This window comes from Salmo salar, chromosome ssa12 (genome assembly GCF_905237065.1).
Source record: "Salmo salar chromosome ssa12, Ssal_v3.1, whole genome shotgun sequence".
NCBI lineage: Eukaryota > Metazoa > Chordata > Actinopteri > Salmoniformes > Salmonidae > Salmo > Salmo salar.
This window is the reverse complement of record NC_059453.1, coordinates 2600635-2627500: the sequence shown is the minus strand read 5'-3', so window position 1 is coordinate 2627500 and position 26866 is coordinate 2600635. Positions and strand designations below refer to the sequence as shown.

The window sequence follows — 26866 nt, the reverse complement described above, 5'->3', positions numbered from 1 at the left end:
TGAGGAATGTGACCAATAGGACTGACTGTCTCCGTGCCGGCCACCGGTGGATACGACGCAAATACAACTTTGATAACCTGGGACAGGTACACACACACACACACACACACACACACACACACACACACACACACACACACACACACACACACACACACACACACACACACACACACACACACACACACACACACACACACACACACACACACACACACACAGACACACATTTACATGATCAATTAAAACTGTTAAAGATCTACCAGAACCCACTGGATTCTTTTATTCATTGTCTCTTTTTTCCAATGTAAACATATGGTTCCCATGCCAATAAAGCCCTTTGAATTGGAATGAATTGGAATGAATTGAAATGAATTGAATTGGAATGAATTGAAATGAATTGGAATGAAATTAATTGAATTGAATTGAAATGAATTGAAATGAATTGGAATGAATTGGAATGAACTGGAATGAACTGGAATGAACTGAAATGAATTGAATTGAAATGAATTGAAATAAATTGGAATGAATTGTATTGAATTGAACTGGAATGAATTGGAATGAACTGGAATGAACTGGAATGAACTGGAATGAACTGAACTGAATTGAATTGGAATTAATTGAATTGGAATTAATTGAAATGAATTGAAATGAATTGGAATGAATTGAATTAAATTGAAATGGAATGAATTGGAATGAATTGGAATGAACTGGAATGAACTGAAATGAATTGAATTGGAATGAATTGAAATGCATTGAAATGAATTGGAATGAATTGAATTGAATTGAACTGGAATGAATTGGAATGAACTGGAATGAACTGGAATGAACTGTATTGAATTGAATTGGAATGAATTGAAATGAATTGGAATGAATTGAATTGAATTGAACTGGAATGAATTGGAATGAACTGGAATGACCTGAAATGAACTGAAATGAAAGAAGATGAGGAAAGGAGAGGTCTGACTTATATCTTCTTTTCCCCTGTCTGTCTGTCTGTCTGTCTGTCTGTCTGTCTGTCTGTCTGTCTGTCTGTCTGTCTGTCTGTCTGTCTGTCTGTCTGTCTGTCTGTCTGTCTGTCTGTCTGTCTGTCTGTCTGTCTGTCTGTCCGTCCAGGCGTTGATGTCTCTGTTTGTGCTGTCCTCTAAAGACGGGTGGGTCAGCATCATGTATGACGGACTGGACGCCGTGGGGGTAGACCAGCAGGTAACACACACACACACACACACACACAGACCTCAACAGGTATTTTTCTTTGCGATATGCGTGTTTGACTGTACATGCCAATAAAGTTTATTGAATGAAATTGAGAAGGAACAGAGTTCTGATTTGACTTTTTAACCTTTTAGGCTTTCTGAGCAAATCAGGTAAAAGATCTGTCCTGTTAGTTCCCACATAGCACTGCTACAGGCCTCCAGGTCTGTTCTGGTAGTCCCCACATAGCACTGTCTGTCTGTCTGTCCGTCCGTCCGACCGTCTGTATCTGATTGGATGTTTTATCTTCCTCCTCCAGCCAGTGAGGAACCACAACCCGTGGATGCTCCTGTTCTTCATCTCCTTCCTTCTCATCGTCAGTTTCTTCGTCCTCAACATGTTCGTGGGCGTCGTCGTGGAAAACTTCCACAAGTGTCGTCAGGACCAGGAAGAAGAGGAGGCCAAGGCCCGGGAGGAGAAGAGAGCCAAGAGAGCAGAGAAGAGGAGGAGGAGTAAGAGGGAGGGGAGGGAGGGAGGGAGGTAGGGAGGGAGGGAGGGGAGGGGGGTGTCGGAGGGAGGGAGGGAGGGGAGGGAGGGAGGGGAGGCCAAGGCCCGGGAGGAGAAGAGAGCCAAGAGAGCAGAGAAGAGGAGGAGGAGTAAGAGGGAGGGAGGGAGGGAGGGAGGGAGGGAGGGAGGGAGGGAGGGAGGGAGGGGGAGGGAGGGAGGGAGGGAGGGAGGGAGGGAGGGAGGGAGAGGGAGGGAGGTGGAGAGGGGAGGGAGGGAGGGAGGAGGGAGGCCAAGGCCCGGGAGGAGAAGAGAGCCAAGAGAGCAGAGAAGAGGAGGAGGAGTAAGAAGGAGGGAGGGAGGGAGGGAGGGAGGGAGGAGGGAGGGGAGAGAGGAGGAGGGAGGGAGGGAGGGAGGGGAGGGAGGGAGGGAGGGAGGGAGGGAGGGAGGGAGGAGGGAGGGAGGGAGGAGGAGGAGTGAGGGAGGGAGGGAGGGAGGGAGGGAGGTGGAGGGAGGGGAGGCCAAGGCCCGGGAGGAGAAGAGAGCCAAGAGAGCAGAGAAGAGGAGGAGGAGTAAGAGGGAGGGAGGGAGGGAGGTGGAGAGGGGAGGGGAGGGGAGAGGGAGGAGGAGGCCAAGGCCCGGGAGGAGAAGAGAGCCAAGAGAGCAGAGAAGAGGAGGAGGAGTAAGAGGGAGGGAGGGAGGGAGGGAGGGAGGGAGGGGAGAGGTGGAGAGGGGAGGGAGGGAGGGAGGGAGGGAAGAAGAGGAGGCCAAGGCCCGGGAGGAGAAGAGAGCCAAGAGAGCAGAGAAGAGGAGGAGGAGTAAGAGAGAGGGAGGGAGGGAGGGAGGGAGGGAGGGAGGGAGGGAGGGAGGGAGGGAAGAAGAGGAGGCCAAGGCCCGGGAGGAGAAGAGAGCCAAGAGAGCAGAGAAGAGGAGGAGGAGTAAGAGGGAGGGGAGGGAGGGAGGGAGGGAGGGAGGGAGGGAGGGGAGGGGGGTGTGGGAGGGAGGGAGGGAGGGGAGGCCAAGGCCCGGGAGGAGAAGAGAGCCAAGAGAGCAGAGAAGAGGAGGAGGAGTAAGAGGGAGGGAGGGAGGGAGGGAGGGAGGGAGGGAGGGAGGGAGGGAGGGAGGGTGAGGTGGAGAGGGGAGGGAGGGGAGGCCAAGGCCCGGGAGGAGAAGAGAGCCAAGAGAGCAGAGAAGAGGAGGAGTAAGAGGGAGGGAGGGAGGGAGGGTGAGGTGGAGAGGGGAGGGAGGGAGGGAGGGAGGGAGGGAGGGAGGGAGGGAGGGAGAGGTGGAGAGGGGAGGGAGGGGAGGCCAAGGCCCGGGAGGACAAGAGAGCCAAGAGAGCAGAGAAGAGGAGTAAGAGGGAGGGATGGAGGGAGGGAGGGAGGGAGGGTGAGGTGGAGAGGGGAGGAGGAGAGGAAGAGGAGGAGGAGGAAGAGGGAAGGAGGGATGGAGGTAGAGGAGGCCAAGGCCCGGGAGTAGAAGAGAGCCAAGAGAGCAGAGAAGAGGAGGAGGAGTAATAGGGAGGGAGGGAGGGAGGGAGGTGGGGGAGGTGAGGTGGAGAGGGGAGGAGGAGAGGAAGAGGAGGAGGAGGAAGAGGGAAGGAGGGAGGGAGGTAGAGGAGGCCAAGGCCCGGGAGTAGAAGAGAGCCAAGAGAGCAGAGAAGAGGAGGAGGAGTAATAGGGAGGGAGGGAGGGAGGGAGGGAGGGAGGGAGGGAGGGAGGGAGGGAGGGAGGAAGAGGAGGCCAAGGCCCGGGAGTAGAAGAGAGCCAAGAGAGCAGAGAAGAGGAGGAGGAGTAAGAGGGAGGGAGGGAGGGAGGGAGGGAGGGAGGGAGGGAGGGAGGGAGGGAGGGAGGGGAAAGGGAGACATGTTGAGACAGCCCCCTCTATCTGCAGTGTAATCTCGTCATAGTTCTGGCAAACGGAGATGCTTTTTTGCCCAATGACACCTTGAGATGTCACGGTGTGTGTGTGTGTGTGTGTGTGTGTGTGTGTGTGTGTGTTATAGTTGAAATGTCACGGTGTGTGTGATGGATGTGAATGGAACTCCTGAGGCAGCAGTTTCATCGACACACACACACACACACACACACACACACACACACACACACACACACACACACACACACACACACACACACACAGGCACAACTCTCGTGCTGGCAGTAACTTCATCGATGACTTCATAGCAGAAGAGTAAAGAGATTTTTTTTTTTACTGTCGAGAACTTCAGGACCTGGTCTACAGACGACCAGTTTAACGACCATGTTACTCTGTGTGTTGTAACAGCTACCAGTTTAATGACCATGTTACTCTGTGTGTTGTAACAGACTACCAGTTTAATGACCATGTTACTCTGTGTGTTGTAACAGACTACCAGTTTAATGACCACGTTACTCTGTGTGTTGTAACAGACTACCAGTTTAATGACCACGTTACTCTGTGTGTTGTAACATACTACCAGTTTAATGACCATGTTACTCTGTGTGTTGTAACAGACTACCAGTTTAATGACCATGTTACTCTGTGTGTTGTAACAGACTACCAGTTTAATGACCATGTTACTCTGTGTGTTGTAACAGACTACCAGTTTAATGACCACGTTACTCTGTGTGTTGTAACAGACTACCAGTTTAATGACCATGTTACTCTGTGTGTTGTAACAGAGGCCCAGGAACGTCCCTACTTTGCAGACTACTCCCCGGTGCGTCTCACCATCCACACGTTGTGCACCAGCCACTACCTGGACCTCTTCATCACCGTCATCATCGCTACCAACGTCCTCACCATGAGCATGGAGCATTACAACCAGCCACAGGTAACTATAGCAACCACACTACAATACAAACATCCACAGGTAACTATAGTAACCACACTACACTACAACCAGCCACAGGTAACTATAGTAACCACACTACACTACAAAAATCCACAGGTAACTATAGCAACCACACTGCAATACATTCAGCCCAAGGTAACTATAGTAACCACACTACACTACAAACAGCCCCAGGTAACTATAGTAACCACACTACACTACAAACAGCCCCAGGTAACTATAGCAACCTCACTACAATACAAACAGCCCCAGGTAACTATAGCAACCACACTACAATATAAACAGCCTCAGGTAACTATAGCAACCACATTACAACTATAGCAACCTCAAACTGGTAACCAAGGCAACCTCACACACTGGTAGCCATAGCAACCTCAAAGTTAACTAGGACAATCGGGAAGCTATAGCAACGATTGTGATTCTGTGTAACTGTGTGTGTGTGTGTGTGTGTGTGTGTGTGTGTGTGTGTGTGTGTGTGTGTGTGTGTGTGTGTGTGTGTTCCAGTATCTGGAGGAGGGGTTAAAGTATTGTAACTACGTTTTCACTCTGGTGTTCGTCATCGAGACGGTCCTCAAACTCATCGCCTTCGGGCTGAGACGCTTCTTCAAGGAGAGGTAACACACACACACACACACACACACACACACACACACTCTGCATACGTACCTGTTCTCTGTGTTTAGGTGGAACCAGCTGGATCTGTCCATCGTGTTGTTGTCCGTAATGGGCATCACTCTGGAGGAGATCGACCTGAACGCGTCGCTACCCATCAACCCTACGATCATACGCATCATGAGAGTACTGAGGATCGCCAGAGGTACTCACACCACACACACACACACACACACACACACACACACACACACACACACACACACACACACACACACACACACACACACACACACACACACACACACACACACACACACACACACACACACACCTCTCCCTCAGTGATATGTGTATATGTGTACAGTGTGTGTTTGGGTAATGGTTTCTGTTCTGGTTTCAGTTCTAATGGGTTCTGATCTGGTTTCAGTTCTATTGGGTTCTGTTCTGGTTTCAGTTCTAATAGGGTCTGTTCTGGTTTCAGTTCTACTGGGGTCTGTTCTGGTTTCAGTTCTAATGGGTTCTGTTCTGGTTTCTGTTCTAATGGGGTCTGAGCTGGTTTCAGTTCTATTGGGTTCTGTTCTGGTTTCAGTTCTAATAGGGTCTGTTCTGGTTTCAGTTCTAATGGGTTCTGTTCTGGTTTCAGTTCTAATGGGTTCTGTTCTGGTTTCAGTTCTAATGGGTTCTGATCTGGTTTCAGTTCTAATGGGGTCTGTTCTGGTTTCAGTTAAATGGGTTCTGTTCTGGTTTATGTTCTAATGGGTTCTGATCTGGTTTCAGTTCTAATGGGGTCTGTTCTGGTTTCAGTTCTAATGGGGTCTGTTCTGGTTTCAGTTCTAATGGGTTCTGTTCTGGCTTCAGGTCTAATGGGGTCGGTTCTGGTTTCAGTTCTAATGGGGTCGGTTCTGGTTTCAGTTCTAATGGGTTCTGATCTGGATTCTATCTCCTCAGTGTTGAAGCTGTTGAAGATGGCTACAGGGATGAGAGCTCTCCTGGACACTGTAGTTCAGGCCCTGCCTCAGGTAACTATGTTACTAATATAATACCGTAGTAGTACTATAGTAATACTGCTGAAGATGGCTACAGGGGATGAGAGCTCTCCTGGACACTGTAGTTCAGGCCCTGCCTCAGGTAACTATGTTACTAATATAATACTGTAGTAGTACTATAGTAATAGTGCTGAAGATGGCTACAGGGGATGAGAGCTCTCCTGGACACTGTAGTTCAGGCCCTGCCTCAGGTAACCATGATACTAATAAAATACTGTAGTAGTACTATACTAATACTGAATCTGGCTGGGTGTTATAATAATCTGTCTGGGTGTTATAATAATCTGGCTGGGTGTTATAATAATCTGTCTGGGTGTTTATAATAATCTGTCTGGGGGTTATAATAATCTGGCTGGTTGTTATAATAATCTGGCTGGGTGTTACAATAATCTGTCTGGTTGTTATAATAATCTGTCTGGGTGTTATAATAATCTGTCTGAGTGTTATAATAATCTGGCTGGGTGTTATAATAATCTGGCTGGGGGTTATAATAATCTGGCTGGGTGTTATAATAATCTGGCTGGGTGTTTATAATAATCTGTCTGGGTGTTATAATAATCTGGCTGGGCGTTATAATAATCTGTCTGGGTGTTATAATAATCTGTCTGGGTGTTATAATAATCTGTCTGGGTGTTATAATAATCTGGCTGGGTGTTATAATAATCTGTCTGGGTGTTTATAATAATCTAGCTGGGTGTTTTAATAATCTTGCCGGGTGTTATAATAATCTGGGTGTTATAATAATCTTTCTGGGTATTATAATAATCTGGCTGGGTGTTATAATAATCTGGGTGTTATAATAATCTGTCTGGGTGTTTATAATAATCTGGCTGGGTATTTATAATAATCTGGCTGGGTATTTTAATCTATCCTGTATTGTAATATGTCCTGTTTCTCTCTAGGTGGGGAATCTGGGTCTCCTCTTCATGTTGCTGTTCTTCATCTACGCTGCGCTGGGAGTGGAGCTCTTTGGGAAACTGGGTCAGTCATAGTGCTGTGAGTGTGTGAGTGTCATTTATGCTGATGAGCTGCTGAGCTGATTTCCCTGAAATTACTTACGTCTTCCTTCTCCTATTTTCTCTCTCTTTTCCTCCCTCCCTCTCTCTGTCTCTCTTTCTCTGTCTCTCTCTTTTTCTCTCTCCCTCCCTCTCTCTCTTTCACTCCCTCCTCTCTCCCTCCCTGTTGTCTCTCTCTCTTTCTCTCTTTCTCTGTCTCTCTCTTTTTCTCTCTCCCTCCCTCCCTCTCTCTCCCTCCCTCTCTACCCTCATCTCTTTCACTCCCTCCTCTCTCCCTCTCCCTTTCTCTCTCTCGCTCTCTCTTTCTCTCTTTCTGTCTCTCTCTTTTTCTCTCTCCCTCCCACTCTCTCTCTCTCTCTCGCTCTCCCTCCCTCTCTACCCCCCTCTCTTTCACTCCCTCCTCTCTCCCTCCCCCTTTCTCTCTCTCTCTCTCTCACTCTCTCTCTTTCTCTCTTTGTCTCTCTCTTTTTCTCTCTCCCTCCCTCCCTCTCTCTCTCCCCTCTCTCTCTCTCGCTCTCCCTCCCTCTCTATCCCCTCTTTCACTCCTCCCCCCTCTCTCTCCCTCACTCTCTCCCCCCTCTCTCCCCCCTCTCTTTTCCCCTCCCCTCACACCCCTTCCGTCTCTCTCTCTATATCACCCCACTACCCCCCCCTACATGTGTTCTCGGTGTTTATAGAGTGTTCCGAGGAGAATCCGTGTGAGGGTCTGAGTCGTCACGCTACGTTCCAGAACTTTGGCATGGCGTTCCTCACCTTGTTCCGCGTTTCCACCGGTGACAACTGGAATGGAATTATGAAGGTGAATGTCCAAATCAGAGCGTGATAGTCAACCAATCAGCTTTGGGGAAACAGGGTTTTTGGTTCTAGAGCTTGTTGTTGTTCAAGGCACAGAGGGAAAAACCCTCATTAATAGAAAATGAAGACTGCTGCTGAATTCTGACATTCTTCTGCTTTTACACAGGGTTCTAATCCTTCTTTACGGGTTCTAATACTTCTTTACGGGTTCTAATCCTTCTACACAGGGTTCTAATCCTTCTACACGGGGTTCTAATCCTTCTTCACGGGGTTCTAATCCTTCTTTACGGGGTTCTAATCCTTCTTTACGGGTTCTAATCCTTCTTAATGGGTTCTAAATCTTCTTTACGGGGTTCTAATCCTTCTTTACGGGGTTCTAATCCTTCTACACAGGGTTCTAATCCTTCTTTACGGAGTTCTAAGCCAACCCGTGTGGCCGTTTTTATCTTTAAAATATTTTTTATTATTCCCCCAATTTCAATTCTGATCTTGTCTCATCGCTGCAACTCCCCAACGGGCTCTTGAGGTGAAGGTCGAGTCATTTGTCCATGACCCACCAAACCTCGCTTCTTAAATAACACCCCGGCCACTTAACCCAGAAACCAGCCGCACCATCGTATCAGAGGGAAACATAGTTCAACTGTCAACCGGAGTCAGCCTGCAAGCGCCCGGCCCTCCACAAGGAGTCGCTAGAGTGCGATGAGACAAGTAAACCTCGCCCTAACGACGCTGAGCCAAGTAAACCTCGCCCTAACGACGCTGAGCCAAGTAAACCTCGCCCTAACGACGCTGGGATAAGTAAAACTCGCCCTAACGACGCTGAGCCAAGTAAACCTCGCCCTAACGACGCTGGGATAAGTAAACCTCACCCTAACGACGCTGGGACAAGTAAACCTCGCCCTAACGACGCTGAGCCAAGTAAACCTCACCCTAATGACGCTGAGCCAAGTAAACCTCGCCCTAACGACGCTGGGATAAGTAAACCTCACCCTAACGACGCTGGGACAAGTAAACCTCGCCCTAACGACGCTGAGCCAAGTAAACCTCACCCTAACGACGCTGAGCCAAGTAAACCTCGCCCTAACGACGCTGGGATAAGTAAACCTCGCCCTAACGACGATGGGACAAGTAAACCTCGCCCTAACGACGTTGAGCCAAGTCAGAATTCCACTTCCTGTTTCCATCTGTCTCGGGGTTTTGACTGCCATATGAGTTCTGTTATACTCACAGACACCATTCAAACAGTTTTAGAAACTTTAGGGTGTTTTCTATCCACAGGTATTAATTATATGCATATCCTAGCTTCTGAGTCTGATTAGTAGGCCGTTGAAAATGGGCACGAATTTTTTCCAAAATGCGCTGTGGCACCCCCTATCCTAGGGTAACGTCAAGAGGATAACATAATGTCCTAGGTGTGTCATCTGATGAAGATCATCAAAGGTTAGTGCTGCATTTAGCTGTGGTTTGGATTTATGTGACATTATATGCTAGCTTGAAAAATGGGTGTCTGATTATTTCTGGCTGGGTACTCTGCTGACATAATCTAATGTTTTGTTTTCGTTGTAAAGCCTTTTTGAAATCGGACAGTGTGGTTAGATTAACGAGAGTCTTGTCTTTAAAATGGTGTAAAATAGTCATATGTTTGAGAAATTGAAGTAATAGCATTTCTAAGGTATTTGAATAACGCGCCACAGGATTCCACTGGCTTTTACGTAGGTGGGACGATTTCGTCCCGCCGACCCTAGAGAGGTTAAACCTCGCCCTAACGACGCTGGGACAAGTAAACCTCGCCCTAACGACGCTGACCCAAGTAAACCTCGCCCTAACGACGCTGACCCAAGTAAACCTCGCCCTAACGACGCTGGGACAATTGTGCCCCGCCCTATGGGACTCCTGGTTGTGACACAGCCTGAGATCGAACCCGGGACTGTAGTGACAGCCCTCAAGCACTGCGATGCACTGCCTTTGACCGCTGCGCCACTCGGGAGGCACACGTGTGCTGCTTCTATTTAAGGCTTAGAGCTTGCATTGTTTGAAGAACACAGAACACACACACAGAACACAGAACTCAGAACATACACACAGAACACAGAACACACAGAACACAGAACACAAGAAAAACACACACAGAACACAGAACACAAAAAACATACACAGAACACACAGACAGAACACAAGAACACACACACAGAACACAGAACACACACACAGAACACAAGAACACACACACAGAACACAGAACACACACACAGAACACAGAACACACACACAGAACACAGAACACACACACAGAACACAGAACACACACAGAACACAAGAACACACACACAGAACACACACACACAGAAAACAGAACACTGTTCCCAGATGACTGTCTGTCAGTGGAACCTGATTCATAACCTAGTAAACCGACACGGAACGTTTTTTTCGAACCGACATGGAACATTGAGGAACGTTGAGGGAACCAGAGATATTTATCTGAGGAGCTCATTGGCTAAAAACCCATCTCCCTTTCCCCCGGGGGGCTCTGTCTGGTAATTGGCTGTTATCCCAGTCAGTCAGACACTCTGGCTCTCTGATAGGCTTTTAGCTCTGTGTGTCTCGTTGCCGACAGACAGGCTGTGATTCAACTCAACGGCTCCACCTGGTGGTCAAAACTGGAGTTACAGCCTGTGAAACACAGAACAACGAAATGCCATTATTCTACACCCTCTCCGTTCTACTCAAGAAGCTCTGTCGCCATGGAAAGCGTGGACAAAGACAATTGCTCAGCTTTGTCTGTATGAAATATACTTTTTCTTAAAAAAAATAAAAAAAGTTCCAGACAGATCAATGCTACGGGCCTCCAGTTCTTTAGTAAACAACAAGCTCCCCATTTTCTGGTGTCCTCGAGCATCTTGACAACAACTAGAACCTCACTGCCATACTTGAGTAAAAGTAAAGATACCTTTTAATAGAAAATGTACTCAAGTAAAAGTCACCAAGTAAAATACTACTTGAGTAAAAGTCTAAAAGTATTTGTTTTAAAAAAATATATACTTTAGGAACAAAAGGTAATTTTAATCGCTTAAAATGTACTTTATAAATAATTTCAAATTCCTTATATTAATCAAACCAGACGGCACCATTTTCTTGTTTGTTTTTTAAACGTAATGATAGCCAGGGGAACACTCCAGATCAGAGGCAGTAGGGACGACCAGGGATGTTCTCTGTTTAGTGAGTCCACCAGATCAGAGGCAGTAGGGATGAACAGGGATGTTCTCTGTTTAGTGAGTCTGCCAGATCAGAGGCAGTAGGGATGACCAGGGATGTTCTCTGTTTAGTGAGTCCTCCAGATCAGAGGCAGTAGGGATGACCAGGGATGTTCTCTGTTTAGTGAATCCTCCAGATCAGAAGCAGTAGCGATGACAAGGGATGTTCTCTGTTTAGTGAGTCCTCCAGATCAGAGGCAGTAGGGATGACCAGGGATGTTCTCTGTTTAGTGAATCCTCCAGATCAGAAGCAGTAGCGATGACAAGGGATGTTCTCTTGATAAGTGTGTGAATTGGACCATTTTCCTGTTAAAATGTAACGAGTACTTTTGGGTGTCAGGGGAAAATGTATGGAGTAAAAAGTACAACATTTTCTTTAGGAATGTAGTGAAGTAAAAGTTTATAAAAATATAAATAGTACAGTACAGATACCCCCAAAGAAACGACTTAAGTAGAGTGCTTTAAAGTATTTTGACTTAAGTAGAGTACTTTAAGGTATGTTGACTTAAGTAGAGTACTTTAAAGTATTTTGACTTAAGTAGAGTACTTTAAAGTATTTTGACCTAAGTAGAGCACTTTGAAGTATTTTAACTTAAGTAGAGTACTTTAAAGTATTTTGACTTAAGTACTTTACACCACTGCTAAGACATTAGTAGTATTGTGTTGCTCTGTGTCTTTGGGACGATGTGTCTTTCACAACCCTCTTGTTGTTGTCTGAGCTACCTGTCCCAAATAGTCGCAATCCCTCTGTCCCTCCAGGACACGCTGCGGGACTGTCGTCCAGAAGACCGGTCCTGTCTGACCTACCTTCCTCTGATTTCTCCGGTCTACTTCGTGACCTTCGTCCTGACGGCCCAGTTCGTGCTGGTCAACGTGGTGGTGGCGGTGTTGATGAAACACTTGGAGGAGAGCAACAAGGAGGCGCAGGAAGAGGCAGAGGAGGAGGCCAAGGAGGAAGAGGCGCGTCAAGAGGAGGCCAGGCAAGAGGAGGCCAAGCAAGAGGAGGCGCGCCAGGAGGCCAGCCGTCCCCTTAGCAACGCCGAAGTGGGCGGGGTGGAATCATCTGGACAGGTATGGAGAAGGATCACCTGTAGGGGGACCTAACTACAGATCTGGGATCAGATCAGCTTCCTGTCAGGGGGGGGGACCTAACCACAGATCTAGGATCAGATCAGCTTCCTGTCAGGGGGGGGGGGGACCTAACCACAGATCTGGGATCAGATCAGCATCCTGTCAGGGGGGGACCTAAGCACAGATCTGGGGTCAGATCAGCTTCCTGTCAGGGGGTCACATTTTTTTATATATTTTTAATTTTACCTTTATTTATCTAAGCCAAGTAAGTTCAGAACAAATTCATATTTACAATGACGGCCTACCAAAAGGCCTCCTGCGGGGACGGTGGCTGGGATTCAAAATCAAAAATAAATAACATATACATGTAATTCCAAGGATCAGACTGAGACAGATACAGGCCTGTAATTCCCAGGATCAGACTCTATCTCCTTATATAGAGGATAAATACAGGCCTGTAATTCCCAGGATCAGTCTCTAATCCACTTCTCATACTGAGGATAAATAAAGGCCTGTAATTCCCAGGATCAGACTCTATCCCCTTCTCATACAGAGGATAAATACAGGCCTGTAATTCCCAGGATCAGTCTCTAATCCCCTTCTCATACAGAGGATAAATACAGGCCTGTAATTCACAGGATCAGTCTCTAATCCCCTTCTCATACTGAGGATAAATACAGGCCTGTAATTCCCAGGGTCAGACTCTATCCCTTTGTCATACTGAGGATAAATACAGGCCTCTAATTCCCACAGTTAGACTCCTATCCCCTTCTCATACTGGGGATAAATACAGGCCTGTAATTCCCAGGATCAGACTCTATCCCTTTGTCATACTGAGGATAAATACAGGCCTCTAATTCCCACAGTTAGACTCCTATCCCCTTCTCATACTGAGGATAAATACAGGCCTGTAATTCCCAGGGTCAGAATCTATCCCTTTGTCATACTGAGGATAAATACAGGCCTCGAATTCCCACAGTTAGACTCCTATCCCCTTCTCATAATGAGGATAAATACAGGCCTGTAATTCCCAGGGTTAGACTCTATCCCTTTGTCATACTGAGGAAAAATACAGGCCTGTAATCCCAGGATCAGTCTCTAATCCCCTTCTCATACAGAGGATAAGTACAGGCCTGTAATTCCCAGGATCAGTCTCTAATCCACTTCTCATACTGAGGATAAATACAGGCCTGTAATTCCCAGGATCAGACTCTATCCCCTTCTCATACAGAGGATAAATACAGGCCTGTAATTCCCAGGATCAGTCTCTAATCCCCTTCTCATACAGAGGATAAATACAGGCCTGTATTTCACAGGATCAGTCTCTAATCCCCTTCTCATACTGAGGATAAATACAGGCCTGTAATTCCAAGGGTCAGACTCTATCCCTTTGTCATACTGAGGATAAATACAGGCCTCTAATTCCCAAAGTTAGACTCTATCCCCTTCTCATACTGAGGATAAATACAGGCCTGTAATTCACAGGATCAGTCTCTAATCCCCTTCTCATACTGAGGAAAAATACAGGCCTGTAATTCCAAGGATCAGACTCTATCTCCTTATATAGAGGATAAATACAGACCTGTAATTCCGAGGATCAGTCTCTAATCCCCTTCTCATACAGAGGATAAATACAGGCCTGTAATTCCCAGGTTCAGTCTCTAATCCTCTTCTCATACAGAGGATAAAAACAGGCCTGTAATTCCCAGGATCAGTCTCTAATCCCCTTCTCATACTGAGGATAAATACAGGCCTGTAATTCCCAGGGTCAGACTCTATCCCTTTGTCATACTGAGGATAAATACAGGCCTCTAATTCCCAAAGTTAGACTCTATCCCCTTCTCATACAGAGGATAAATACAGGCCTGTCATTCACAGGATCAGTCTCTAATCCCCTTCTCATACTGAGGATAAATACAGGCCTGTAATTCCCAGGGTCAGACTCTATCCCTTTGTCATACTGAGGATAAATACAGGCCTGTAATTCCCAGGATCAGTTTCTAATCCCCTTCTCATACAGAGGATAAGTACAGGCCTGTAATTCCCAGGATCAGTCTCTAATCCCCTTCTCATACAGAGGATAAATACAGGCCTGTAATTCCCAGGATCAGACTCTATCCCCTTCTCATACAGAGGATAAATACAGGCCTGTAAATCCCAGAATCAGTCTCTAATCCCCTTCTCATACAGAGGATAAATACAGGCCTGTAATTCACAGGATCAGTCTCTAATCCCCTTCTCATACTGAGGATAAATACAGGCCTGTAATTCCCAGGGTCAGACTCTATCCCTTTGTCGTACTGAGGATAAATACAGGCCTCTAATTCCCAAAGTTAGACTCCTATCCCCTTCTCATACTGAGGATAAATACAGGCTTGTAATTCCCAGGATCAGACTCTATCCCCTTCTCATACTGAAGAAAAATACAGGCCTGTAATTCCCAGGATCAGACTCTATCTCCTTATATAGAGGATAAATACAGGCCTGTAATTCCCAGGATCAGTCTCTAATCCACTTCTCATACTGAGGATAAATACAGGCCTGTAATTCCCAGGATCAGACTCTATCCCCTTCTCATACAGAGGATAAATACAGGCCTGTAATTCCCAGGATCAGTCTCTAATCCCCTTCTCATACAGAGGATAAATACAGGCCTGTAATTCACAGGATCAGTCTCTAATCCCCTTCTCATACTGAGGATAAATACAGGCCTGTAATTCCCAGGGTCAGACTCTATCCCTTTGTCATACTGAGGATAAATACAGGCCTCTAATTCCCACAGTTAGACTCCTATCCCCTTCTCATACTGAGGATAAATACAGGCCTGTAATTCCCAGGGTCAGACTCTATCCCTTTGTCATACTGAGGATAAATACAGGCCTCTAATTCCCACAGTTAGACTCCTATCCCCTTCTCATACTGAGGATAAATACAGGCCTGTAATTCCCAGGGTTAGACTCTATCCCTTTGTCATACTGAGGATAAATACAGGCCTGTAATTCCCAGGATCAGTCTCTAATCCCCTTCTCATACAGAGGATAAGTGCAGGCCTGTAATTCCCAGGATCAGTCTCTAATCCACTTCTCATACTGAGGATAAATACAGGCCTGTAATTCCCAGGATCAGACTCTATCCCCTTCTCATACAGAGGATAAATACAGGCCTGTAATTCCCAGGATCAGTCTCTAATACCCTTCTCATACAGAGGATAAATACAGGCCTGTAATTCACAGGATCAGTCTCTAATCCCCTTCTCATACTGAGGATAAATACAGGCCTGTAATTCCCAGGGTCAGACTCTATCCCTTTGTCATACTGAGGATAAATACAGGCCTCTAATTCCCAAAGTTAGACTCCTATCCCCTTCTCATACTGAGGATAAATACAGGCTTGTAATTCCCAGGATCAGACTCTATCCCCTTCTCATACTGAAGAAAAATACAGGCCTGTAATTCCCAGGATCAGACTCTATCTCCTTATATAGAGGATAAATACAGGCCTGTAATTCCCAGGATCAGTCTCTAATCCACTTCTCATACTGAGGATAAATACAGGCCTGTAATTCCCAGGATCAGACTCTATCCCCTTCTCATACAGAGGATAAATACAGGCCTGTAATTCCCAGGATCAGTCTCTAATCCCCTTCTCATACAGAGGATAAATACAGGCCTGTAATTCACAGGATCAGTCTCTAATCCCCTTCTCATACTGAGGATAAATACAGGCCTGTAATTCCCAGGGTCAGACTCTATCCCTTTGTCATACTGAGGATAAATCAGGCCTCTAATTCCCACAGTTAGACTCCTATCCCCTTCTCATACTGAGGATAAATACAGGCCTGTAATTCCCAGGGTCAGACTCTATCCCTTTGTCATACTGAGGATAAATACAGGCCTCTTATTCCCACAGTTAGACTCCTATCCCCTTCTCATACTGAGGATAAATACAGGCCTGTAATTCCCAGGGTTAGACTCTATCACTTTGTCATACTGAGGATTAATACAGGCCTGTAATTCCCAGGATCAGTCTCTAATCCCCTTCTCATACAGAGGATAAGTGCAGGCCTGTAATTCCCAGGATCAGTCTCTAATCCACTTCTCATACTGAGGATAAATACAGGCCTGTAATTCCCAGGATCAGACTCTATCCCCTTCTCATACAGAGGATAAATACAGGCCTGTAATTCCCAGGATCAGTCTCTAATACCCTTCTCATACAGAGGATAAATACAGGCCTGTAATTCACAGGATCAGTCTCTAATCCCCTTCTCATACTGAGGATAAATACAGGCCTGTAATTCCCAGGGTCAGACTCTATCCCTTTGTCATACTGAGGATAAATACAGGCCTCTAATTCCCAAAGTTAGACTCTATCCCCTTCTCATACTGAGGATAAATACAGGCCTGTAATTCACAGGATCAGACTCTAATCCCCTTCTCATACTGAGGAAAAATACAGACCTGTAATTCCCAGGATCAGACTCTATCTCCTTATATAGAGGATAAATACAGGCCTGTAATTCCGAGGATCAGTCTCTAATCCCCTTCTCATACAGAGGATAAAAACAGGCCTGTCATTCACAGGATCAGTCTCTAATCACCTTCTCATACTGAGGATAAATACAGGCCTGTAATTCCCAGGGTCAGACTCTATCCCATTGTCATACTGAGGATAAATACAGGCCTGTAATTCCCAGGATCAGTCTCTAATCCCCTTCTCATACAGAGGATAAGTACAGGCCTGTAATTCCCAGGATCAGTCTCTAATCCCCTTCTCATACAGAGGATAAATACAGGCCTGTAATTCCCAGGATCAGACTCTATCCCCTTCTCATACAGAGGATAAATACAAGCCTGTAATTCCCAGGATCATTCTCTAATCCCCTTCTCATACAGAGGATAAATACAGGCCTGTAATTCACAGGATCAGTCTCTAATCCCCTTCTCATACTGAGGATAAATACAGGCCTGTAATTCCCAGGGTCAGACTCTATCCCTTTGTCATACTGAGGATAAATACAGGCCTCTAATTCCCAAAGTTAGACTCCTATCCCCTTCTCATACAGAGGATAAATACAGGCCTGTAATTCCCAGGATCAGACTCTATCCCCTTCTCATACAGAGGATAAATACAGGCCTGTAATTCCCAGGATCAGTCTCTAATCCCCTTCTCATACAGAGGATAAATACAGGCCTGTAATTCACAGGATCAGTCTCTAATCCCCTTCTCATACTGAGGATAAATACAGGCCTGTAATTCCCAGGGTCAGACTCTATCCCTTTGTCATACTGAGGATAAATACAGGCCTCTAATTCCCAAAGTTAGACTCCTATCCCCTTCTCATACAGAGGATAAATACAGGCCTGTAATTCCCAGGATCAGACTCTATCCCCTTCTCATACAGAGGATAAATACAGGCCTGTAATTCCCAGGATCAGTCTCTAATCCCCTTCTCATACAGAGGATAAATACAGGCCTGTAATTCACAGGATCAGTCTCTAATCCCCTTCTCATACTGAGGATAAATACAGGCCTGTAATTCCCAGGGTCAGACTCTATCCCTTTGTCATACTGAGGATAAATACATGCCTCTAATTCCCAAATTTAGACTCCTATCCCCTTCTCATTCTGAGGATAAATACAGGCCTGTAATTCCCAGGATCAGACTCTATCCCCTTCTCATACTGAGGATAAATACAGGCCTGTAATTCCCAGGATCAGACTCTATCCCCTTCTCATGCAGAGGATACATACAGGCCTGTAATTCCCAGGATCAGTCTCTAATCCCCTTCTCATACAGAGGATAAAAACAGGCCTGTCATTCACAGGATCAGTCTCTAATCACCTTCTCATACTGAGGATAAATACAGGCCTGTAATTCCCAGGGTCAGACTCTATCCCTTTGTCATACTGAGGATAAATACAGGCCTGTAATTCCCAGGATCAGTCTCTAATCCCCTTCTCATACAGAGGATAAGTACAGGCCTGTAGTTCCCAGGATCAGTCTCTAATCCCCTTCTCATACAGAGGATAAATACAGGCCTGTAATTCCCAGGATCAGACTCTATCCCCTTCTCATACAGAGGATAAATACAGGCCTCTAATTCCCAGGAGAAGTCTCTAATCCCCTTCTCATACAGAGGATAAATACAGGCCTGTAATTCCCAGGATCAGTCTCTAATCCCCTTCTCATACAGAGGATAAGTACAGGCCTGTAATTCCCAGGATCAGTCTCTAATCCCCTTCTCATACAGAGGATAAATACAGGCCTGTAATTCCCAGGATCAGACTCTATCCCCTTCTCATACAGAGGATAAATACAGGCCTGTAATTCCCAGGATCAGTCTCTAATCCCCTTCTCATACAGAGGATAAATACAGGCCTGTAATTCACAGGATCTGTCTCTAATCCCCTTCTTATACTGAGGATAAATACAGTCCTGTAATTCACAGGATCAGTCTCTAATCCCCTTCTCATACTGAGGATAAATACAGGCCTGTAATTCCCAGGGTCAGACTCTATCCCTTTGTCATACTGAGGATAAATACAGGCCTCTAATTCCCAAATTTAGACTCCTATCCCCTTCTCATACTGAGGATAAATACAGGCCTGTAATTCCCAGGATCAGACTCTATCCCCTTCTCATACTGAGGATAAATACAGGCCTGTAATTCCCAGGATCAGACTCTATCCCCTTCTCATGCAGAGGATACATACAGGCCTGTAATTCCCAGGATCAGTCTCTAATCCCCTTCTCATACAGAGGATAAAAACAGGCCTGTCATTCACAGGATCAGTCTCTAATCACCTTCTCATACTGAGGATAAATACAGGCCTGTAATTCCCAGGATCAGACTCTATCCCCTTCTCATACAGAGGATAAATACAGGCCTGTAATTCCCAGGATCAGTCTCTAATCCCCTTCTCATACAGAGGATAAATACAGGCCTGTAATTCACAGGATCAGTCTCTAATCCCCTTCTCATACTGAGGATAAATACAGGCCTGTAATTCCCAGGGTCAGACTCTATCCCTTTGTCATACTGAGGATAAATACAGGCCTCTAATTCCCAAATTTAGACTCCTATCCCCTTCTCATACTGAGGATAAATACAGGCCTGTAATTCCCAGGATCAGACTCTATCCCCTTCTCATACTGAGGATAAATACAGGCCTGTAATTCCCAGGATCAGACGCTATCCCCTTCTCATGCAGAGGATACATACAGGCCTGTAATTCCCAGGATCAGTCTCTAATCCCCTTCTCATACAGAGGATAAAAACAGGCCTGTCATTCACAGGATCAGTCTCTAATCACCTTCTCATACTGAGGATAAATACAGGCCTGCAATTCCCAGGGTCAGACTCTATCCCTTTGTCATACTGAGGATAAATACAGGCCTGTAATTCCCAGGATCAGTCTCTAATCCCCTTCTCATACAGAGGATAAGTACAGGCCTGTAATTCCCAGGATCAAGTCTCTAATCCCCTTCTCATACAGAGGATAAATACAGGCCTGTAATTCCCAGGATCAGACTCTATCCCCTTCTCATACAGAGGATAAATACAGGCCTGTAATTCCCAGGATCAGTCTCTAATCCCCTTCTCATACAGAGGATAAATACAGGCCTGTAATTCCCAGGATCAGTCTCTAATCCCCTTCTCATACAGAGGATAAGTACAGGCCTGTAATTCCCAGGATCAGTCTCTAATCCCCTTCTCATACAGAGGATAAATACAGGCCTGTAATTCCCAGGATCAGACTCTATCCCCTTCTCATACAGAGGATAAATACAGGCCTGTAATTCCCAGGATCAGTCTCTAATCCCCTTCTCATACAGAGGATAAATACAGGCCTGTAATTCACAGGATCTGTCTCTAATCCCCTTCTTATACTGAGGATAAATACAGTCCTGTAATTCACAGGATCAGTCTCTAATCCCCTTCTCATACTGAGGATAAATACAGGCCTGTAATTCCCAGGGTCAGACTCTATCCCTTTGTCATACTGAGGATAAATACAGGCCTCTAATTCCCAAATTTAGACTCCTATCCCCTTCTCATACTGAGGATAAATACAGGCCTGTAATTCCCAGGATCAGACTCTATCCCCTTCTCATACTGAGGATAAATACAGGCCTGTAATTCCCAGGATCAGACTCTATCCCCTTCTCATGCAGAGGATACATACAGGCCTGTAATTCCCAGGATCAGTCTCTAATCCCCTTCTCATACAGAGGATAAAAACAGGCCTGTCATTCACAGGATCAGTCTCTAATCACCTTCTCATACTGAGGATAAATACAGGCCTGTAATTCCCAGGGTCAGACTCTATCCCTTTGTCATACTGAGGATAAATACAGGCCTGTAATTCCCAGGATCAGTCTCTAATCCCCTTCTCATACAGAGGATAAGTACAGGCCTGTAATTCCCAGGATCAGTCTCTAATCCCCTTCTCATACAGAGGATAAATACAGGCCTGTAATTCCCAGGATCAGACTCTATCTCCTTATATAGAGGATAAATACAGGCCTGTAATTCCGAGGATCAGTCTCTAATCCCCTTCTCATACAGAGGATAAAAACAGGCCTGTCATTCACAGGATCAGTCTCTAATCACCTTCTCATACTGAGGATAAATACAGGCCTGTAATTCCCAGGGTCAGACTCTATCCCATTGTCATACTGAGGATAAATACAGGCCTGTAATTCCCAGGATCAGTCTCTAATCCCCTTCTCATACAGAGGATAAGTACAGGCCTGTAATTCCCAGGATCAGTCTCTAATCCCCTTCTCATACAGAGGATAAATACAGGCCTTTAATTCCCAGGATCAGACTCTATCCCCTTCTCATACAGAGGATAAATACAGGCCTGTAATTCCCAGGATCATTCTCTAATCCCCTTCTCATACAGAGGATAAATACAGGCCTGTAATTCACAGGATCAGTCTCTAATCCCCTTCTCATACTGAGGATAAATACACGCCTGTAATTCCCAGGGTCAGACTCTATCCCTTTGTCATACTGAGGATAAATACAGGCCTCTAATTCCCAAAGTTAGACTCCTATCCCCTTCTCATACAGAGGATAAATACAGGCCTGTAATTCCCAGGATCAGACTCTATCCCCTTCTCATACAGAGGATAAATACAGGCCTGTAATTCCCAGGATCAGTCTCTAATCCCCTTCTCATACAGAGGATAAATACAGGCCTGTAATTCACAGGATCAGTCTCTAATCCCCTTCTCATACTGAGGATAAATACAGGCCTGTAATTCCCAGGGTCAGACTCTATCCCTTTGTCATACTGAGGATAAATACAGGCCTCTAATTCCCAAATTTAGACTCCTATCCCCTTCTCATACTGAGGATAAATACAGGCCTGTAATTCCCAGGATCAGACTCTATCCCCTTCTCATGCAGAGGATACATACAGGCCTGTAATTCCCAGGATCAGTCTCTAATCCCCTTCTCATACAGAGGATAAAAACAGGCCTGTCATTCACAGGATCAGTCTCTAATCACCTTCTCATACTGAGGATAAATACAGGCCTGTAATTCCCAGGGTCAGACTCTATCCCTTTGTCATACTGAGGATAAATACAGGCCTGTAATTCCCAGGATCAGTCTCTAATCCCCTTCTCATACAGAGGATAAGTACAGGCCTGTAATTCCCAGGACCAGTCTCTAATCCCCTTCTCATACAGAGGATAAATACAGGCCTGTAATTCCCAGGATCAGACTCTATCCCCTTCTCATACAGAGGATAAATACAGGCCTGTAATTCCCAGGATCAGTCTCTAATCCCTTTCTCATACAGAGGATAAATACAGGCCTGTAATTCACAGGATCTGTCTCTAATCCCCTTCTTATACTGAGGATAAATACAGGCCTGTAATTCCCAGGGTCAGACTCTATCCCTTTGTCATACTGAGGATAAATACAGGCCTCTAATTCCCAAAGTTAGACTCCTATCCCCTTCTCATACAGAGGATAAATACAGGCCTGTAATTCCCAGGATCAGACTCTATCCCCTTCTCATACAGAGGATAAATACAGGCCTGTAATTCCCAGGATCAGTCTCTAATCCCCTTCTCATACAGAGGATAAATACAGGCCTGTAATTCACAGGATCAGTCTCTAATCCCCTTCTCATACTGAGGATAAATACAGGCCTGTAATTCCCAGGGTCAGACTCTATCCCTTTGTCATACTGAGGATAAATACAGGCCTCTAATTCCCAAATTTAGACTCCTATCCCCTTCTCATACTGAGGATAAATACAGGCCTGTAATTCCCAGGATCAGACTCTATCCCCTTCTCATACTGAGGATAAATACAGGCCTGTAATTCCCAGGATCAGACTCTATCCCCTTCTCATGCAGAGGATACATACAGGCCTGTAATTCCCAGGATCAGTCTCTAATCCCTTTCTCATACAGAGGATAAATACAGGCCTGTAATTCACAGGATTTCTCTCTAATCCCCTTCTCATACTGAGGATAAATACAGGCCTGTAATTCCCAGGGTCAGACTCCTATCCCTTTGTCATACTGAGGATAAATACAGGCCTGTAATTCCCAGGATCAGACTCTATCCCCTTCTCATACTGAAGATAAATAAAGGCCTGTAATTCCCAGGATCAGACTTTATCCCCTTCTTATTCAGAGGATAAATACAGGCCTGTAATTCCCAGGATCAGACTCTATCCCCTTCTCATACAGAGGATAAATACAGGCCTGTAATTCCCAGGATCAGTCTATAATCCCCTTCTCATACAGAGGAGAAATACAGGCCTCTAATTCCCAAATTTAGACTCCTATCCCCTTCTCATACTGAGGATAAATACAGGCCTGTAATTCCCAGGATCAGACTCTATCCCCTTCTCATACTGTGGATAAATACAGGCCTGTAATTCCCAGGATCAGACTCTATCCCCTTCTCATGCAGAGGATACATACAGGCCTGTAATTCCCAGGATCAGTCTCTAATCCCTTTCTCATACAGAGGATAAATACAGGCCTGTAATTCACAGGATCTGTCTCTAATCCCCTTCTTATACTGAGGATAAATACAGGCCTGTAATTCCCAGGGTCAGACTCTATCCCTTTGTCATACTGAGGATAAATACAGGCCTCTAATTCCCAAAGTTAGACTCCTATCCCCTTCTCATACAGAGGATAAATACAGGCCTGTAATTCCCAGGATCAGACTCTATCCCCTTCTCATACAGAGGATAAATACAGGCCTGTAATTCCCAGGATCAGTCTCTAATACACTTCTCATACAGAGGATAAATACAGGCCTGTAATTCACAGGATCAGTCTCTAATCCCCTTCTCATACTGAGGATAAATACAGGCCTGTAATTCCCAGGGTCAGACTCTATCCCTTTGTCATACTGAGGATAAATACAGGCCTCTAATTCCCAAATTTAGACTCCTATCCCCTTCTCATACTGAGGATAAATACAGGCCTGTAATTCCCAGGATCAGACTCTATCCCCTTCTCATACTGAGGATAAATACAGGCCTGTAATTCCCAGGATCAGACTCTATCCCCTTCTCATGCAGAGGATACATACAGGCCTGTAATTCCCAGGATCAGTCTCTAATCCCTTTCTCATACAGAGGATAAATACAGGCCTGTAATTCACAGGATTTCTCTCTAATCCCCTTCTCATACTGAGGATAAATACAGGCCTGTAATTCCCAGGGTCAGACTCTATCCCTTTGTCATACTGAGGATAAATACAGGCCTGTAATTCCCAGGATCAGACTCTATCCCCTTCTCATACTGAAGATAAATACAGGCCTGTAATTCCCAGGATCAGACTTTATCCCCTTCTTATTCAGAGGATAAATACAGGCCTGTAATTCCCAGGATCAGACTCTATCCCCTTCTCATACAGAGGATAAATACAGGCCTGTAATTCCCAGGATCAGTCTATAATCCCCTTCTCATACAGAGGAGAAATACAGGCCTCTAATTCCCAAATTTAGACTCCTATCCCCTTCTCATACTGAGGATAAATACAGGCCTGTAATTCCCAGGATCAGACTCTATCCCCTTCTCATACTGTGGATAAATACAGGCCTGTAATTCCCAGGATCAGACTCTATCCCCTTCTCATGCAGAGGATACATACAGGCCTGTAATTCCCAGGATCAGTCTCTAATCCCTTTCTCATACAGAGGATAAATACAGGCCTGTAATTCACAGGATTTGTCTCTAATCCCCTTCTCATACTGAGGATAAATACAGGCCTGTAATTCCCAGGGTCAGACTCTATCCCTTTGTCATACTGAGGATAAATACAGGCCTGTAATTCCCAGGATCAGACTCTATCCCCTTCTCATACTGAAGATAAATACAGGCCTGTAATTCCCAGGATCAGACTTTATCCCCTTCTTATTCAGAGGTATAACTTTAGCTTGTTGACCAGCTTGTTGACCAGCTTGCTAACCAGCTTGTTGACCAGCTTGTTGTCCAGCTTGTTGGGCAAAAGAAGTAAAAGAGTTTAATTCAATGGCAACCTCTGCTTTTCCAAAGGCAAATACTGTTTTAGTTTGGTTTTAGTAGTACTACTGCAGCCTAGTTGGTGGTGGTGGTGATGGTGGTGGTGGTGACAGTGGCAACGGTGGTAACGGTGGTGACGGTGATAATGACGGTGGTGATGGTGGTGGTGGTGGTGGTGACGGTGGTGATGATGGTGGTGGTGACGGTGTTGATGGTGGTGGTGACGGTGGTGATGGATGTGGTGGTGACGGTGGTGGTGATGGTGATGACGGTGGTGATGGTGGTGGTGACGGTGGTGATGGTGGTGGTGATGGTGATGACGGTGGTGGTGATGGTGATGACGGTGGTGATGGTGGTGGTGGTGGTGACGGTGGTGATGGTGGTGATGGTGGTGGTGGTGACGGTGGTGGTGGTGACAGTGACGGTGGTGACTATGGTGGTGGTGACGGTGGTGACGATTGTGACGGTGGTGATGGTGGTGACAGTGGTGGTGACGGTACTGGTGGTCACGGTGGTGATGGTGGTGGTGGTGACTGTGGTGACGATGGTGATGGTGGTGACGGTGGTGGTGGTGATGGTGATGGTGGTGATGGTGTTGATGTGATGGTGGTGGTGATGGTGACGGTGGTGGTGGTGGTGACGGTGGTGGTGGTGGTGATGGTGCCGGTGATGGTGGTGATGACGGTGGTGATGGTGGTGATGAGGTGGTGATGGTGGTGGTGACGGTGGTGGTGACGGTGGTGGTGACGGTGGTGATGGTGGTGGTGACGGTGATGATGGTGGTGGTGACGGTGATGACGGTGGTGATGGTGGTGGTGGTGACGGTGTTGATGGTGGTGGTGACGGTGGTGATGGATGTGGTGGTGACGGTGATAATGGCGGTGGTGATGGTGTTGGTGGTGACGGTGGTGGTGGTGTCGGTGGTGGTGACGTTGGTGACGGTGGTGATGGTGGCGGTGGTGACGGTGGTGACGGTGATAATGACGGTGGTGATGGTAGTGGTGGAGGTGGTGATGGTGTTGATGGTGGTGGTGGTGACGGTGGTGATGGTGGTGATGGTGGTGACGGTGGTGATGGTGGTGGTGGTGACTGTGGTGACGATGGTGATGGTGGTGACGGTGGTGGTGGTGGTGATGGTGGTGATGGTGTTGATGTGATGGTGGTGGTGATGGTGACGGTGGTGGTTGTGACGGTGGTTATGGTGGTGGTGATGGTGATGACGGTGGTGATGGTGGTGGTGACGGTGGTGATGGTGGTGGTGATGACGGTGGTGGTGATGGTGATGACGGTGGTGATGGTGGTGGTGATGGTGGTGATGGTGGTGGTGATGGTGATGACGGTGGTGGTGATGGTGGTGATGGTGGTGGTGACGGTGGTGATGGTGGTTATGGTGGTGGTGGTGACGGTGGTGGTGGTGACAGTGACGGTGGTGACTATGGTGGTGGTGAAGGTGGTGACGATTGTGACGGTGGTGATGGTGGTGACGGTGGTGGTGACGGTACTGGTGGTCACGGTGGTGATGGTGGTGGTGGTGACTGTGGTGACGATGGTGATGGTGGTGACGGTGGTGGTGGTGATGGTGATGGTGGTGATGGTGTTGATGTGATGGTGGTGGTGATGGTGACGGTGGTGGTGGTGGTGACGGTGGTGGTGGTGGTGATGGTGGCGGTGATGGTGGTGATGACGGTGGTGATGGTGGTGATGACGGTGGTGATGGTGGTGGTGACGGTGGTGGTGACGGTGGTGATGGTGGTGGTGACGGTGATGATGGTGGTGGTGACGGTGAGGACGGTGGTGATGGTGGTGGTGACGGTGGTGATGGTTGTGGTGATGGTGATGACGGTGGTGGTGATGGTGATGACTGTGGTGATGGAGGTGGTGACGGTGGTGGTGATGGTGGTGATGGTGGTGGTGATGACGGTGGTGGTGATGGTGGTGGTGACGGTGGTGATGGTGGTGGTGACGGTGGTGATGGTGGTGACGGTGGTGATGGTGACGGTGGTGATGGTGGTGGTGATGGT

The 26866-nt window shown here is 46.5% G+C and overlaps 1 protein-coding gene across 1 annotated transcript in view; it reads left to right on the top strand.

Moving 5' to 3' along the window:
- Positions 1-26866, top strand: part of LOC106592716 (voltage-dependent T-type calcium channel subunit alpha-1H) — a 45558-nt gene that overhangs the window by 11996 nt on the left and 6696 nt on the right. The window contains exons 5-14 of the mRNA XM_045690484.1: positions 1-86; positions 1117-1206; positions 1514-1706; positions 4362-4513; positions 5039-5148; positions 5218-5351; positions 6098-6168; positions 7098-7176; positions 7889-8010; positions 12017-12328. The exon at positions 1-86 is cut by the window's left edge and continues 40 nt beyond it. Coding sequence (XP_045546440.1) covers positions 1-86; positions 1117-1206; positions 1514-1706; positions 4362-4513; positions 5039-5148; positions 5218-5351; positions 6098-6168; positions 7098-7176; positions 7889-8010; positions 12017-12328 — 1349 coding nt within the window. The remainder of the gene's footprint in view (positions 87-1116; positions 1207-1513; positions 1707-4361; positions 4514-5038; positions 5149-5217; positions 5352-6097; positions 6169-7097; positions 7177-7888; positions 8011-12016; positions 12329-26866) is intronic.